Below are 18,387 nucleotides of genomic sequence, written 5' to 3'. Positions count from 1 at the left end.
ACTGGGTTGCAAACTTCTATAAGTGCGGTAGACAAAAGTACTTGTTGCTGATTTTGTGAAGAATGGTTTACCGCGATATTAGATTCAGTAGTAGATGAAGTTTTATTAGAGTCAGGATCGTGAAGCAACGTATTGTGGCGTTTTTTGCATTCACGACACGGTCCCATTCGACATTCATTAAGCGGATGACCTTGACGAAGACAATTAGAGCATAATTTAAATTTCTTAACGTCACTTAATTTATCTTGGACACTCTTCGCCTTAAAAATTGCACAATCATAAATTCGATGGTTGTCACCGCAAATGATGCATACAAATAAGTTTGTCCGCTCTGAATTTGTACTAGCAAAAGATTTGGTATAGGAAATATTTTTAGTATTTTTATTAGTAGTACTATTTGTCTTTTGTGACTGAGGGCTACGTGCAAATGAAGGTGCTCTTTTGTTTGAGGAGTTAATGTCGTAATTGGTTCTATTTATAGCCTCTAGTACATCTGCACGATTTATTAAAAATTGTTTAAAATTATTTAAATTGGGAATATCTTCCAATGTATTCCGATATTCTTCCCACTTAGTTAGGGTTTGGCTATCTAATTTTGATGAAAACATGAATATGAGTAACATATCCCATTTATCTGTAGGTTGGCCTAAGCTGGACAAGGCGCGTAAATTTTTTGTCATGTGGTCTACCAGGAAACGTAGTGACTTCTCGGACTCACGTGTAATTGGCTGTATATTTAACAATGAATTTAAATGATGATTAGTTAACAAACGTTTATTGTTGTAACGGTCACAGAGAAGTTTCCATGCTTCCGAGTAGTTTGCTGATGATATTTCTAGGTTTGAAATTATTCGTGCTGCCTCTCCTTCTAAGTAGGAAACAAGGTAATGAAACTTATGTATATCTGAAATTCGATTATTGTTATGAATGAGATTTTCAAATGTATCATGAAATTCCAGCCAGTGAAAATATGTTCCATTAAATTTAGATATTTGAATTTGTGGTAATTTAAAACCGATGTTACATGTTTCATTGTGGCCGGATGAAAAAGCACTCGCTTCATGAAAAGATGATTCAAACCGTTGAGATTCTTTATTATAATCATCAATCAATTTTTTTGACGCTGCAATATTAACAACAAACTCATGCTCAATATTTTCTCGTTCATCAATTTCATGAGATAAATTATCAGAATTTAAAACCTCAATCTGAGATTGCAAGTCATCAAAACGCAATGATAGTGCTTCAAACCTACTCAATTTGACAGATAGTTCTGCAAGTTCAAGATTGGATAAGTCCTTGTTCTGACTAACATTATAAAGAAAATTTTTATATTTTGTTATTTGCCCTTTAACTGAGCTCCGTTTTATGTATAACTCTCTTAGATCCTTTGATTGGTTTTTGCTTGACTCAGTTTCAGAAGCAGGGTTAGGCATTATGAATTTATAATAAAATTAAGTAAACTAAAAAATAGAACACAAAATTCAATGTAGATCAGAACAAGAAATTATAGTAAATAAATAAAAGAATTGGCTCACGCTCCTCGCTACGCTGATACTCCCTCTGTAGTGAATACCCCCTAGGTAGGGCTGAGCCTGCTGCAGGCAGCGCACTGTTGCCAGCACACAGCGACCGCAGATGGCTGAAATAGTCAGCGGAATAATCAGAAAGGTGAAAGGATTGGCGTGATAAATTTGTATTTAATGTTTACAGTATGGGCCACCAAACTAGGAATTTAAAGTAATTTTTATGTAATGTTATTAAAGTTTATGAAAACACACAAAATATACCTAGTTAAATTTATTTAATGAGTTACTATTAGATATGTTAAGTAGGTAAGTAGGTAGGTACCTAGTAATTTAGTTAAATGAAATAATGATGTTTTGGAATCAATACTTACTTGTTATAATTATTTAGATTATTTAGTTAAGAAGAAATAGATTTTATGTAGAATGATATTTGCCAACTTATGGCAGTACAATTTTCACAAAACTCTTGAAATTTATTTTGAATTTGTTTTGCAATAAATTGGGTTATATTGTTACTTAGGCATAAATACAACATTAATTTGATAACAACAATAGAATGCACAAGAATTAACCACACTTAAATAACAGAAAATGAAAATTTGGAAATTCTCTTTTTGAATGTAGGTACATAAGTACTGTTAAGAAAATGGAAGGACTGGAACACTTATCTTATTAGTCCGCTGCTGGTTTGAAGCTTTAGGTACTCCAATGACCACCTCGGTTTATTTGAAATTTGGATATTTCCAGGCTGTTCCTTCTTCTTGTAATAATGAACTTTTGTAGTTTTGCAAACTTCGATGTTCTTGGACTTAATGGCGCCAGACGCGACAATTTTGCTATTATGTTTGAGTTTTGCTTTTTCGTTGGTTCCCCTCATGGGCCACCAAAATATGTCTTCGCTTGACACAATGGAGCCAATAATAACTCAATTTTCTTTAATTTTGTGTATTCAGATAAAAGTTTACAAGTTTTTAGAAACGGCGCGTAATGCCGGTGAAGCCGCCAAAAGTCCAATTAAAATTTTTTTTTTTACAATAAAAATGACAGTGACGTTATGTTTTTAACATTTTGGCAAAGGCTTTGGACATCATTGGGCCTAAACAAATTACAACTCAATTACGACACCCAATCTTGCGGCAAAACAATCGAAGTGTGGCAACACCAAATACCGAAGCGAGATTTCTCCATATTGCAAGATTTGATCAATATAATTGGGTACCACTATGAAATACAAAACTCCCAACTAATACTATAAATATGAAAGTAAGTTTGTTTGTTACCTCTTCACGCATTACCTACTACAATATTACTATAATTTATCGCTACAATAAATATAAGCCTTTTCACTCATTTCGGTTATCGCTGCACCTATTTATTTGTGTACATTGTTTATTTATTGTAGTTTTTAATTATAATTATTTTATTTTATATTTTGTGTAGGTATAAACATATTTATTTAAGTTGACCCCACATAAAGTTCTCTGTCATACCTAATGGTTGACTGGTAGATAATGCTTCTAGAATTAAGACTAGGGATAAACACTAGAGAATAATAAAGACTGGCTCCAAAAATATGCACAGCTAGTTTGCAAAATGTTTTTAAGTACTTTTTGATCTGTAAAGTTTCATTTTAATGTTTCCTTAACACATCAAAAAGTACTTAAAAATATCTTGGAGGCTTTTAACGCTATCTAGCCATTTTACAGCCTAGGTATTTGTCACATAAGGCTAGATATTAATCCTTCACTTAATGGTTGCTTGGTTATGTGCCTCGTAAAATTATAAAGTCGATTAATTTGCTGACTGTAAAAGTAAAAGGCCAGCCTCGTCGAACTTTCAAGGACCAAATTTCGAATGTCTTAAAAAGGAGAGAAAAAAAAGGAATAGGACCACTCCATCTCTTTCCCATGGATGTCGTAAAATGCGACTAAGGGATAGGCTTACAAACTTGGGATTCTTTTTTAGGCGATAAGTTAGCAACCTGCCACTGTTTGAATCTCAATTCTATCATTAAGCCAAATAGCTTAACGTGGCCATTCAGTCTTTACAAGACTGTTGGCTCTGTCTGCCCCGCAAGTGACATAGACGTGACACGCAATAAGTAACAACATGAAATTATCCTGTGAAAAGTTAATTTTCAGACATGTACTTAATGTTCGGCCATTAAACTCTGTAAAAGGTATGACACCAAAAAGTCATTTAGAAAATAAAATATGATTTCATTTAGGGAGAAAAACTGCTATCTGTCCCAAATGCGCATGGAAATGGTTAAACTGACTAAGCATTTCACGTCTTTACCGCTTACGGTGAAAACAGAGCCAATATGATTAGTTTTAAAGATAATAAACTACCTACATACAATTATACAAAATATATTCACAAATATAATTACGTCTATATCTCGTGCGGGATATAGGCCACGTTTAGCTGTTTGGCTTGATGATAGAATTTAGATTAAAATATTGACAGGTTGTTAGCCCATCGCCTAAAAGAAGAATCCCAAGTTAATAAGCTTATCCTTTAATCGCTTTTTACGATATCCATGGAAACAAGATGGAAGTATCCTATTCTTTTTTTATTGGTGCCGGGAACCACTTGGCACAAAACGACCTACAATTAAATTAATCAAAATTGATGGAGCAAAGCTTATAATAATTATCAGCTTCACCACAATGATTCCAGATTTCTTTTTTGCAACTTTATGAAAATTTACACGCCTAATGGTTGAGTTTTTATCAAAAACTTCCACTTTCAAAGTTTGTTGAAATCGCGGAATAATCTCAAACAAACCACATTTAATATTTAATGGAGTTTTTTCGTCGTAAAGTAAGATGAGTGACAGTGATGTCCCATGATTTCCCCAAGGCGAGAGCCGATGTTTTTTAAATATTTGATGATGAAAGTATGCGTTGGAAATCTTTTTTCTATCTATCATCACACAATTTTTCCAATAGGATTCAAAAGGTGTGTTTCCACCTACGCGAGAGCTACGTTACGATGCTATTGATGCGCTTGATATCCACCAATTATAATTAATAGTGCCGTGTGGACACTTTAGAATAGGACCACTCCATATCGTCGTTAAAGGAGATTCAGGGATAGGCTAATAATCTTGGAATTCTTCTTGTACGCGATGAACTACAACCTGCCACTATTTGAATCTCAATTCTATCATTAAGCCACACAGCTGAACGTGGTGTATCAGTCTTTTCGAGACTGTTGGCTCTGTCTACCCCGCAAGGTATATAGACGTGATCACTATGTTTATATATTGACGGCCTCTGTGGCGCAGCGGTAGTACGCTTGTCTAGAAGGTCATCGGAGGTTCCGGGTTCGAATCCCGGCCAGGACATGATGAGAAAAGAACTTTTTCTGATTGGCCTGGGTCTTGAATGTTTATCTTATGTAAGTATTTATTATAAAACATAGTATCGTTGAGTTAGTATCTCGTAACACAAGTCTCGAACTTACTTCGAGGCTAACTCAATCTGTGTAATTTGTCCCGTATATATTAATTTTTTTATTATTTATTCGTTACCTCTGCATGGGTTATCAACTGAATTAATCTTCTTGAAATGTTATATATTATATGCATTATTAATTGTATATAAAAAATAAAAAATTAAGTCTGGAGAAGGACATTCATCCTGGAAAAAACCAAAAGATGAATCCTAAATTTATCCTAGGCATCACTCTTGATGAAATAGGTATAACTTTATGAAAAATGTCAGTTGCCTACGTAACAGCAAAAAACATTGGAAAGTTCAATTTACTAGTTTTCAGTATTTTATAATAAATTCTTTTTGTTTAGTAATAGCTACCTAATTTGTGTACAAAGAAAAAAAAAGCCTTGAAAATTTCGTTTTTGTTTCTTCATCATTAATATTAAAATTAAGACTATTTACAGAAAAATTTAATTAATCAAACGTCGTTTTGTCGAACTAAATCACTTACCGAGACCAATTATAGCTTTCTTTGTGGTTTTAGATGGGAACGAATTCTACCATTGATTAAAACTAGGAACACACAGAACTGTCACCGCGCATAACATTATTTATGCTATATATAAAATTTATTATTATTACTTTTATTTTAAATATTTTTAACTATTTAAATAAGTTGGTAAAATGTGGTCATTAATTAAATTAAAGCGAACGTTTACCGAAAATTTAAATAAGTACACTTTAAAAATATCGTCTACTTGCGGGTCCATCAAGACATTTATTTTATTGAAGACAGTCCTTTTTTGGCGATATCAATTAAATATTAAACCATGATCCAGTTCGGGTTAGGTTCGCCTGTTAAAGTTGCGGAGGTCACTTCATATGAATATCTGAACTACCCAATCCAAAGACATGGTCAAAGGCCTTTGACCTTGGCCTTTGACCATGTTCTCCTTTGAGCTCCTCTCAAGAAGTGAAGATGTAAGTACGAGACATAGGGCACGTCAATCAAAAGCCAAATAAAAATAATAATTATTCAGCAATGCATTTTGAAAATCGCACGTTTTCGAACGCTTCAGTAAACCCAAGATTTAAATTTGATGAATGCCTTCTCTAGTACGCTTGTACATTTTATCTCAATGTAGATAGGCTGTATAATTAAGCCGAATTCCTCCCATTGTTCGCTGGCACTTGGTTTGGGGACAAAGAAGGTAATCCGATTAACGCTTATTCAGCCAATCAATGAACTAGTTAGGGGATTTTATAATTAATTTCAACTAGTTAAAGCTACGATTGTTAAATAACGAGTAAAATTATCGATATTGTTCAAGTTTTATTGAGTCATCGTACAAGTTGAATTACACTTCGTTATTTTCGGTCAACGTGCGCCTGAGGGATGAATGAAATACAAAATTGAAATAATTATTCCTAATGAATTTTTCTTTTCCATTTCACAACAAAAAGTAAAACATGTCACTTTTTGTTTCTTGCCATAGTAAATATATTTGAAACAAAAACTGCTTACATATTTTGCTTTACACATTTTTATAGACACTAGTAATCTGATTAACCTAGTCTAGGGTCGTTTTCAAAGAGATGCTCTGATATTTTTCAATGTTTCCTTAGAAAAAGGCGTGATTTTATGTACGTATAAGTATGTTTCCTTAAATATCCTTACTTTAACAATACAAATTAAATAAGAGTATTTTTGTCCCCAGAACGACTCTGACGACGATCAGTGCGCGTTGAGCGACAAATGGCAGTACGAGAGGAAGTCCAGAAGATGGTCCAGGGTCGTGGAGATCACGCCGCAGGCACAGAGGAGGCTGCAGGTAAATTGTGTGAGAGAGAGATAGATAGAGATATGACGCACGATGATGCTGATGAGACTTAAAATGATGCTGACGAGACTTACATTCTTAACCGTTACGAAATACGTTATACGTTAATGAGGTGAATGCTCTCTTAGTGGATTAAGCGTCTAATATATCCAATATAGAAGTATGTTTTATAGATCCAAAATCTACAGAGATGTTCCAATGACTCTTGTCCTAGTTATTGACATTACTTTTTGGTAGAATCAGGAAACTAAATGAGCAATAGTGTCCCAGCAAAGGTTGCGGAGGACAGACCTGACGTTCTTATTTATTATCATGGCTTCTTTCAGTTTAATTTCACCTGAAAGTAATCCGAGCTTTGTTCAACTTTCAATAGCGTATTTTTATAAAATTACACAAGGTCACTTACCTTCTAAAAATAAATCATTGTATTTGACGAATTGTTTCCTGAAAGCCAGCTTAAATGCGCCTGTGTAAATAAAGTTATTTAATAAAGCTTGGAGTTTGTTCGCAGTATTTTATACAAAGAGCGTGGGGCTCCATACTGGAAATATTTCATCTGTAGCTGACACAGACATACTTCTAGCTAGACCAAGAGAGTGTGGAACGAGGGTGACAAATGAATTTCTTTTCAAAACCGTTTCATGTGGCTTCTTCAGTGATTCCTGATGATCATCTTTTACTGAACTATACTGACAGAATTGAGAAACAAAGTAAGTAACACTTAAACTTTTTCTTGAACAGATGATCGCAGCAAAAGCGTTAGCAGAAAAAGAAGCTCGTGAGGCGCGGGGGGAAGTGGAAGACGATGAAGATGATTCTCTGCCTACCATCAGAGTGGGGCTAGTCGATGCTGACGGACACTATACAGATGTCGAGCCAGACTTGTGAGTATTGTTTGAAATTATGAAACCAATAGAAGAAGATTTGTAAATCAGATTAGAAATTATTGAAACTAAGGAGCAGCTGAGTTACAGATTTTATTAAAGCTTTGGTACCAGAAAGAGAAGTAGATGGTAATAAATAAGATAAGAATCTTAATCTTGAAAAAGCCACTCGGACTGGCCCTGCTTACCGCGTCTGGGCGATATTGACTGACATTGCTTTTATATTGTATCGGAATTTGAAAACTCGAGCAACGTTATAGAGAAGTTTCGCCATTAATCTAATCACTTATCTCCCATTCTGTCTACGGCCAGTGCAATGAATCGAAATTAATGCAAAATTATTCTAAATTTAATGAATAATCAAAAATAATTAATAAACTCCATTAATATTACAACAAAGAAGCTCGTTTCAAGGAAGTTGAAGTGAAACTTTTATACGTTTAATGAAATTGTATTGTTTCCTCCAATTTGCTTGTCCGAGTAATGGCCATTTCCCTAATTAAAAAGTGGAATGCAGTAGAGCAATAATTTATTTACGCTGTTGTGGAGCAGAAATTTAGCTTTTGTGGTTTTGTTGCCATTATTTCGTATCCACTAAATCGTGGGTAATTTCATATGATCTCAAAATTAGTATTTTTCATTATTTTTATGTTTTTGAATTTATTTAGTTCAGGTAACAAGACCCATGACATACCTACCTAATATTTTTAAGAATATTACATTTATTTATATTTATGTTTTCGTCTTATCATATAATAAAATTGATAGAATTTTTCCAAGCTTTGATAAACATTTATTCTACCATTGTTCGACTTAAAAGTACGTATATAAAATCGCTTCTCTTTCCCGGAGAGGTAGGCAGAGACTGTATCTTACAACGATCTCTGAATACTTCTTTCGCTGTTCATTTAAGCTTGTTACTCGAGTATTCTTTACACGATCTTTCGCCAGGACGACCCGATTTGATTAAGGTGCGTTCAATAACATTATAAACATAGACAGCGTTTTGATTTAAATCAATTCCATTTACATTCCAGTAGACTTATCAAGGCATGAATGCTTTTCATTTAAACAGGTACACAGATAATAACTACGACCGCTAACAATAGACCGTTTTCTCATAGAATTCCATTCTCTTTTATTCCTCCAACAATACGCTGGTATACCTATCTTATCATGATGAATGCGTGTGAATATTTACCTAATCTGGATTCAGCTATTATCCCGTCAATTTCACATAACAATTAATTTAGTTTCTGCTCTAAAACCCTCAACTAGGTTATTGGGACTGACGCAATGTATGAAAAGTTTGGGTGGCGTGTCAGTGACAGCGGACAAACTGTTAATTCGTTCACAAACTTTGTAAACGTTCGCGATGAAATTTGAGATTCAGAATTTTTGTTTGCTAGAAAGTTGTACTGCATTTTATCACAGCATATTTATGTGCTAAACAAAATTGCTGTCTGCCAGCAGATGTACAATGATCAGACGAATTTCATTTATTAACATTTGTTTTTCTTAAATCTAAATTTGGTAAATATGATTTTGTTGATTGATTTTATGATTACCTTCCTTATAAACTTTTATTATGATTCAATATGATATGTTATCTATGAATTAATACCTTAAAACATAAGAAAAACTTGCTTTTATGTTGTCAAGCTTCAGTCTCCAGCTTACAGACGATTGGCTACTACCTCGGTTTATAGATATTTATTGACTCATAAAGAATACAATAATTCACTTACAATGAGTCTAAAACTAATTTATAAATAATTCGTAAAAATATTGACGCAAATAAACAATGTAGTTTTCGAAAAAGTTAAGTAATTTACAAAATTTTGGTGTAGATATAATTTTTAAGTCTTCCTTTAAACAAAGTCAAAGATTTTATGTTTTTTAAGTCCTTAGGTAAGTCATTAAACATTTTTGCTCCTTCATATAATATATCACTCTTTCCATATTTAGTTCTAGGTGTGGGTAATTTTATTTTATTTGTATTTCTTAAATGGTGTTTATATTTATTTATCGTAAAAGTTATTTTTGTTTGAATTTTCTTCTCAAGAATTTTTTTTACAAGAATGCACATTTTATATTTATATAGTTGATTTAAATTGAAAAGTTTTTTTATAAAGAGTTACAGTATTCATTAAATAGTTAAAATTAAATAGTGTTTTTATTACCTTATTTTGGGACCTCTGGATCAAATTCATATTTGTCTTATTTGCACTACCCCAAATTTCAATTAGATATTCGAGGTGGGACCTTACTAAAGAATTATATAACATGTACCTACTGCTTCCCTTCAAGGATAAATTCAATCTTATTAAAATTAAATGAAATACTTCATTGCTTTAAATAGAGTAAGTTACAGTCCTTAAAGCCACTCAATTAGCAATTGTTCTTTTATGAATAACCACTACCGCTTATAACTGCCCGCTCACACCGCGGCCACGCCCCAGCTAATAGCCTATCATTACAACGGTTTGGCAACCCGATGGAAACGTGATAGGTGAAGGGCCAAGTACCAATGCAAGTAGAACAAATGGGTTGATTATACACATTGTAAGCCCTTACTGTTGTCAATCCGATATGAGATGGAGATATTTTGGATAACGAGGCATTGCCCAAGGCTCCTGGGCTGCGCGTTGATAAACAGCCTCTTATCGGTGAAAGATGGCCCTTTATTTTCTTATGTCTTATGAAATGCTTGATAAATTATATCTTAAGCAATTGGAGACTGGCGGCTTAAGGTATCTGTGTCGTTAGTGTATTTGTTTATTTGTAAACTGTGTATTGCATAAAAAAATCATACAGTTCTTGGAATTGAAGAAAAAATATGTACAATGGCGGACTTATCCCAATCGGGATTTCTTCCAGTGTTTCAAAGTGTATGCGTTTTAAGGTACTCGTTGTTTAATGTTTTTCTGCGCTAAACAAAAAGGTTAGACTTTCCAATCATACAGTTATTAGTAACAACAGCTGCTGTAGTCACTACATTAAGTTACGCTCAAGGCAACCTTAAAATGCGAGCTACTAATACTATATGCTAATAATTAGTATAAATGCTATCTGATGCATTCAACATCATCATCAATTAGTAAAATCAATTAAGTTATAACTAATTTCCTTCAATAAGCTGTCTAGTTTAATAAAACTTTGGAGTATCACAGCTACTGGCTCCATCTACCCCGTAAGAGATAAAGACATCACTTGTGTGAGAGAAGACGGTTGAATGGAGAAATAGTCTTTCAAAATAATATTGATTGATTCATTCTATTCATCTCAATTCTATCATAAACCAAACAGCTTAACATGGCCTGTCAGTCTTTTAAGACTGTTGACTTTGTCTACCCCGCAAGGAATATAGACGTGATTATATGTATGTAGGTATATTTGTTCACATCTCCTAGGGGAATTTATTTTTTCTTTAAAACACAACTTTAGTTCATTTATTATCTGGTTTTATCTATCGCTGGAACTCACGAATACTCATACATACTGTATGTATATTGATTGATGCCTACGGTGTCATATGTTGGCGCAAACAGACAAACAAACCGATAATTGGACAGCTCATTTACTATAAATCAAAACACAGTTTGGCATTACAGACACAGATTACACAATCCACAACGTAGATCAAACGAAACAACCGTAGCATTAGAGTTTGGCTACGATAAGATAACAATAACAATTTTATTTTGTTTATTTTATTATTTTTTTCATTTATCTGTTACAGGCTTATCCCAAAGAAACATCGCTTAAGTGCGAGTACTTATATGAAAATATACCTTGTTTGTGAATTTTGCTAAGGAATGTAAATTTTTTTTTTTTTAATTTTTTTTTTGATAATTAATTTCGATCAAATAAAGTACAACCTTGTTCTTTCCTTACAGTATTATTATATAATAATGCAATGCCATGGTCTTTTATCTTTATTAAAACGATAATTGAAAAGTGATTTAAATACATTTTTAAATAAAAGTTGATCGAAAATTTTAAACAATGATGAAAGATTAGTATTTGACAGATACAAATTTCATAAATAAGTTTAATAAAAAATATAAGCAAAAACTGGAATATGTACGGCATTTTCTTAACTTTTATAATATTTATAACAAAACTGCATATATGTACGGCATTTTCTTTACTTTTATAATATATATAACAAAACTGATTAATATAATTTTAATAAATTATAAACATTTAATGAGAAACACGCTAATTTCCCTCAAAATAACGGGGAGTCTCATACAATTGTAGCTGATCTTTACAGACGATAACTGCCTCAATATAATTTACTGCCTAAACACTCAATGCTCACAGATAGAGAACTACAAAGCTTGTCAGAAAACCATTATTTATTTGGAGATAATCTCTTGCGCACCCAATTTGAATGCTCTTGTTGAGTTAAATGAATGCACTGTTTCATTGATTTAGTGTTAGATTTTTGAAGCGATAGTGTCATTGTCGTGTGGTTAAATAAAACAAAAATTGTCTTTAATGGCTTTAACACCTCGTTATTTTTATTTCGTCTTTTAAGGTCATTGGATCATTCTTAAGGCCGTGTGGTTCCCGGCACCAAAAGAAAAAATAAAAGGACTACTCCCATCTCTTCCCCACGGATGTATTAAAAGGCGACTAAGGGATTGGTTTATAAACGGGAATATATAATAATATAATAATAATAATATATAAAGGGGAATAATAAAACGAACGAATAAAAAACAATTCGCGACTGATCGATCGACTGATATATGTATATCGATGACATACTGTTATAATAACTTGAGCGGTATGAATTAGAGTAAGCGAAAAATTAACTAAAGTAAAGACAAATATTGATTGATAAAAAAATCCAAAACAATCATACAAAAAGTGGGCTGTGATTAATCCATGTAGGATATTTAAATCTATCCGTGCGACTATATTACTAAGTGTGCGACTAGAAATACAGAGCGGGCAACTCCACTATTATAGATACCTTATTACTATAAATTGATATGAATTATTTTTCTGTTTTTTACGATCCTTTCCGTAGAAAATGTCCAAAAGTCGTAGACTCACAGTTTGTCGGGTAATTTTACAGTCATCGAAAATGTTCATCCTAAGGAGTTGTTCTTTTTAAAATCAATCAACCTAGCATCTTTAATTTACAGCACTCAATGATGAACTGTCACACCATTCGCTTCATCCATTGAGAGCCATAGTCCCATGAAAAGTAATCTGTCATATTTAATGAGCTCTCGGTCAATTGGAGTTTGATTAGCGATCGAAGTGTGAGATATGACGCCTTCAATTTGTCTGCGGCGTAATAAGTTTCTCTGCTCGATCTGTCACTTTTAATTGTGAGAACACCGTTAAATTTAAAGAACATACATACATATAATCTTGCGGGGTAGACAGAGGCAATAGTCTTGAAAAGACTGATAGGCCACGTTCAGCTGTTTGGCTTAATGATAGAATTGAGATTCAAATTTGCAGGTTGCTAGCCCATCGCCTAAAAGTAGAATCCCAACTATTATATATAAATAACAATCAATGATTTGTCATTATAAAATCATGTCAATAGTTGACATTGTTTAATGAAATTCACAAGATTTACAATTCACAAAAGACGATTAAGGGAATAAGCAGTTTTACCCTAATGAACTAGGTCTAAGCTGAGTCTAATTATAATAATAACACTAGATGAAAGTGCCTATACTGTTAGTCGCCTTTTACGAAATTCATGGGATAAAAATGTAATGGTCCTGTTTTAAAGTCCCGGAAACTACACGGTAAAACTCCACAAGGATGTTTTTGAGATTAATTGAAACTTACATTTCACCAAATTCATGTCAGAATTCGCTTCAAATTATAACAAGACATTTATCGCCTATAAAGTTCAAGTTGTGAATACTTCAACTATGTAACTATATTACGAGAAGTTATATTAATTTGCTATTCTGGATAGTTGGAAACTATTTAGTAGCAAGTTATTAAGTGGTAATAATTTTACACTAATAGTGATGTTACTTTAGGTAACTACTAATCCTTAGGTTAACTAAGTAACCCTCTGTTCGTATTGCCATTAAATTGATCTTGAGAGTCAGTTAACATATAACAAGTCTTTCTATTGTACGGGATAGACAGTTCAATATTCACCAGGGCCAAAATCGCCCAAAGTTTAGAGAAAGTATCCCAGTTGAAACCATTTTTTAACTACATACATACATACATGTAATCACGTCTGTATCCGTTGCGGGGTAGATAGAGGTAATAGTCTTGAAAAGCATTCTTTTGGCGTAGCCATACAGCGTGGCATCTCATTAGACGCCACGCTGTATGGCTTTATGATGGAATTGAGATTCAAATAGTGACAGGTTTCTAGCCCATCGCCTACAAAAGTAATTCCAAGTTTATAAGCCTATCCCTTTATCGTCTTTTACGACATCCATGGGAAAGATATGGAGTGGTTCTTTCTAAAAAGTCAGAAACCGCAAGGCAAGACAATTTACCTACTTAAGGCAATCAAAACTTTATAATAGTAAAGTTTCACCTTTTTAGTGGACCCAAGTTTAAATAACAACAGCTCAGAATGAAATTAGTTATACGCGTTGACTAATGAAGAAACGATTTTTTTCTTATAAATTTTGTGTTGTATAATAAAAAAATAAATAGTAATTTTAACGCACACGTTGTTTCCATCGCTAATATTTCTTTGTTTTGAAATTATAATCACTATGTATACATATGTACATACTTTAGACTTTAAATATTGAACCAAACTGAAATAGACTTTTAAAGATTACCGTTTCTTCTGAAATAGCAGAAACACGTGCATTGAGCAAATACTTTCCATCACAAAGGCGGTTGAGAAAGGGCAGTCTGGAGTGACGGGGAGGGCCACTACTCTCCAGTGGACTTTGTTTTGCTGAGAGATTGCACTTGAGAACAAAGTGGTTTCCCGTGTCGAAAGAGATTCAAAGAATTCTATATTTATTAAGTTTTGTTTTAGCTTCTTCTTCTCGTTTTAAGTTGCAAAGGAATGCTGAGTTATGACGGTTTTTATATGGTTGATTCTATTTTGTTGCCATCTCCAGATTATTGGGGACTTTGACCATTACATCTATATTAATATTATAAAGCTGAAGAGTTTGTTTGTTTGTACGCGCTAATTTCAAGAACTTTTGGTTCAAATTGAAAAATCTTTTTTGTGTTTAATAGACCATTTATCTAGGAAGGCTTTAGGCTATTTATCATCACATTGCAACTATTAGGAGCGAAGAAATAATGGAAAATGTGAAAAAAAGAACGGGGAAAATTATTCCTCCTTGAGGGCTTCAATGATGCCCAAAATAACTATTCCACTCGTACGAAGTCACGGGCACAGCTAGTCTATACATCAAATCACATCACTTTCCAAGAAGCGTAGAAAGAACTTGCCACGATCCCTGTATAGTTTTTTCGCATCGTCCCTGTTCATAAATCTCTTTATGCAGGAACATCATTTTAATACTGTCGACCTGACCTTTTGCTAATACGTCACATAAATATTTCATACCTACTAAAACTACTGAAAAATGTTTGCAAAATTTCGACGACTTACTTTAGTCGTTTTCTCTATAGGCCTACATATTTCACAGAAAAGACGAAATATTATTATTTTCCCAAAAGATACATTTCTTTAGTAATCTCAGTCCACAAATTACCTAAATTGACATCTGTCGTATCTATATCAAATGTAACTTCATTATCTATTCCATAACACAAGCGATTAATTATACATTCAACGACCACAAATTTAAGGGTAACTCCTCCGATTCCCTGTTCTCAGTAATCGTCAACACTTGCCATTAACTATGAATACCTCCAAATACCCCTTAAAGTGCTTCCTCCCTGTGGGATTATCGCAACTATAGGACATGTGATATAGAAGTTGTAAAGTAAAATATATGGCCAGAAGTTCAACTTTAATAAATATGCTTTATTTATTATAATATAATACAGACATACATATTATATGGTCACGTCTATATCTCTTGCGGGGTAATCAGAGCCAACAGTCTTGAAAAGACTGAATGGCCATGTGCAGCTGTTTAGCTTAATGATAGAATTGAGATTCAAATAGTGACAGGTTGCTAACCCATCCTAAAAAAGAATCCCAAGTTTGTAAGCCTATCCCTTAGTCGCCTTTTAGGACATCCATGGGAAAGAGTTGGTGTGGTCCTTTTCTTTTTATTACATAACATAATAAATTAACATTGTACATATTATATTAAAAAAAAAAACTATATACATTTTTTTTTTCAATTGTCATCGTTATACGGTTTTAAGGTTCTGATTTAATTCTTATTAAATTTCCTACTCTGAATATTTTAATGACGTTGTTGACTTTACAAGTAAACAACAAAATACCCTTCTGTTGTTTACTCCTGCTAAGCCAACCTGTGTTTGTCATCAAATTAATTCCCGTATTCAGCAAACAAACGGACCAAGTCGTTACGAACAACTCTGTTGTAAAGCAAATCTGCAAAAGCCATTAAAAGGCCGTTTATAGGGGCTTAATTACAAATCCATGGTTTTTTTGTAAACAGTACTGAGGTTAGAAAAAATAGGAAGTTAATAAATTAGGTAAAAGAGATGAACGGTGTGTTTGCTGATGTCACAGGTAAAAGAGCGGCAAGTCAACAAACCGTCATATCATCGAATTGTATTGCAATTTTATTTAGATGATCTTTCGTAATATAATAATACCTTAAATTATAATCTCCGTTTCAAATGCATTGTGCATACTTTAAATTTAAGATACCTTTGCCTAGAAATGGATTTGTTTGAGAAAAATTATAAACAATTTCGATTACAGTTTTCAAAAAATCTTATTCTTTTCTTGTTTTATTTTTCTTTCCTTCACTATCCTTTATTGGACACCCAAGAATATCGACCTAAGGGTCTACAAAAGTTAGTCATATGAAGTGAATCCGAACTAACAAACTCAAAGTGTCGACCCTCGGAACTAAGTTAACAAGAAATGACATGAACTGTCCAGCAAATGCAATCTTGATGTAATAAAACTTGTAGGGTTATGGTAAAAGTTGTAGGGTTGACCTTTGGGAAAAAATAAAAGCGTTAAGAAACTAGAATAACATTGAACGCATGGAAAATTGAAGACTTAGGACTTGTCCTTTCTTCTTAAGTTAGTCAGGTTTTTGCCGTAGAAACCAATTCATTACATTCAATGTATCCACGATAAAGAAATCGCGTGGACGAAATAAAATATGGTGTTTGAAAACATGAGCGTAGAAAAGTTTTAAATTCTAACCGGAATTTTATGATTATTATTTTATTATGATACCACAAACTATAAATCCAAAAGTTACAAAAGGGTGTGATTGTATATCTAATAGCGATAACTTCCAGACACTTAATGGACTCAAAAGAAAAAATGTATAAGAAACTAAAGATTAACGTTTATATTTTTTTTCCAGATTGACAGTACCCGGCCAGCCAGTAATTCAGTTACCAAGCGACAAGGAAGATGAAGAGGATACAGGCACCAGGTTTAGAAGAACCGGCTCCGAAAGACTCCGAGACGGCGCTAAGGCTCTACTTAGGCGGGTCGAATCACTTAAAACTAGGCAAGTATTGAATTAAATCTATCATCATATTAACAGAAGCGCTCAACCAAGCTTAGATTATGGTACAAATTGGTTAAAAGTGATATTATATTTTTCTCTCGCCGTAAAAGCATCAGATAAAAAATTTATAAAGAAACTGTGAATATTGCCGAACACTGGAATTAAAATCTATATTTTTAAGAACACAAGCTTTTTGAGTCACTTACTTTAACCACTCAAGTATTGGCTTGCTATGAAGAAAAATTAATATCGTATTTGATAGTTGAACTTTCTCGTGATTTATGGATTTGTATAATGCAATTAAATGACCTGTTGATGATTCAACAAATCTAGGGAAAAATACGCTATTCAACGATATAAGTGTCATTTATTTTAATATATATTTTAATTTTATTTCAGAAGAAGAAAACGGCAAAACCGTACAGAAGTCATAGTCTCATCTCCCCACTTTCTAGACACGCAAACGGACAGATATCCAGACCTGAACTATATTGATATGACCCCAACCACACCCACAGCATTTCCATTCCCTGACTTCAACAGTTCCCCTCTCCATGCCCCCGCTATCAGAACACAACCTCCATCACCAATGACTATAATGCCACCATCACCTATAGCTCCTTTAGAGCAATCCTTCGTGTTGAACCCACCATTTGGAGATGATAGCTCAAGTTACGCATCAGATGGGAGTATGAGCTCTAGCAATAAGAGCACAAAGTCTAAATTGGGGCGAGCGAAGAGGATATTTCATCGCGGGATGAAGAATGAAGACACTAGTGCGCTAAGCGACTCGGAGTGTCAGCCTGCCAGTTGGAGGCATAATTACTATAAGGAACATAATACTCATCATAATACCGAGGTATGTAATGAACTTTTTGTTGTTTTAGCAAAACGATTCACACTAGAGATTGATTCCGTTAACAATTAAACTTTTGGGCTGAATTACAGCGACACCTTTACACACTAAATGCTCCAATTACTGGTGATCCGATCCGCATATCCATTCAGCATACCTGTGCTGAATGTAAATTGAATAGCTACCTAGCTGAGAACATCTCACACTAAAA

At 33.5% G+C, this 18,387-nt stretch overlaps 1 protein-coding gene across 7 annotated transcripts in view; it reads left to right on the top strand.

Annotated features, from left to right (window-relative positions):
* Positions 1–18,387, top strand: part of LOC106138977 (rho GTPase-activating protein 7) — a 269,079-nt gene that overhangs the window by 227,426 nt on the left and 23,266 nt on the right. For 6 of the 7 annotated variants that reach the window (XM_060949880.1, XM_060949882.1, XM_060949883.1 and 3 more), the window contains 4 exons: positions 6,691–6,804; positions 7,555–7,697; positions 17,171–17,320; positions 17,720–18,179. In XM_060949880.1, the coding sequence (XP_060805863.1) occupies positions 6,691–6,804; positions 7,555–7,697; positions 17,171–17,320; positions 17,720–18,179 (867 nt within the window). The remainder of the gene's footprint in view (positions 1–6,690; positions 6,805–7,554; positions 7,698–17,170; positions 17,321–17,719; positions 18,180–18,387) is intronic. The other variant, XM_060949881.1, reaches the window with a different exon arrangement.

This window comes from Amyelois transitella, chromosome 20 (genome assembly GCF_032362555.1).
Source record: "Amyelois transitella isolate CPQ chromosome 20, ilAmyTran1.1, whole genome shotgun sequence".
Classification (NCBI taxonomy): domain Eukaryota; kingdom Metazoa; phylum Arthropoda; class Insecta; order Lepidoptera; family Pyralidae; genus Amyelois; species Amyelois transitella.
Note: the sequence above shows the minus strand (reverse complement) of the source record. Positions and strands in the feature narration are given on the sequence as shown.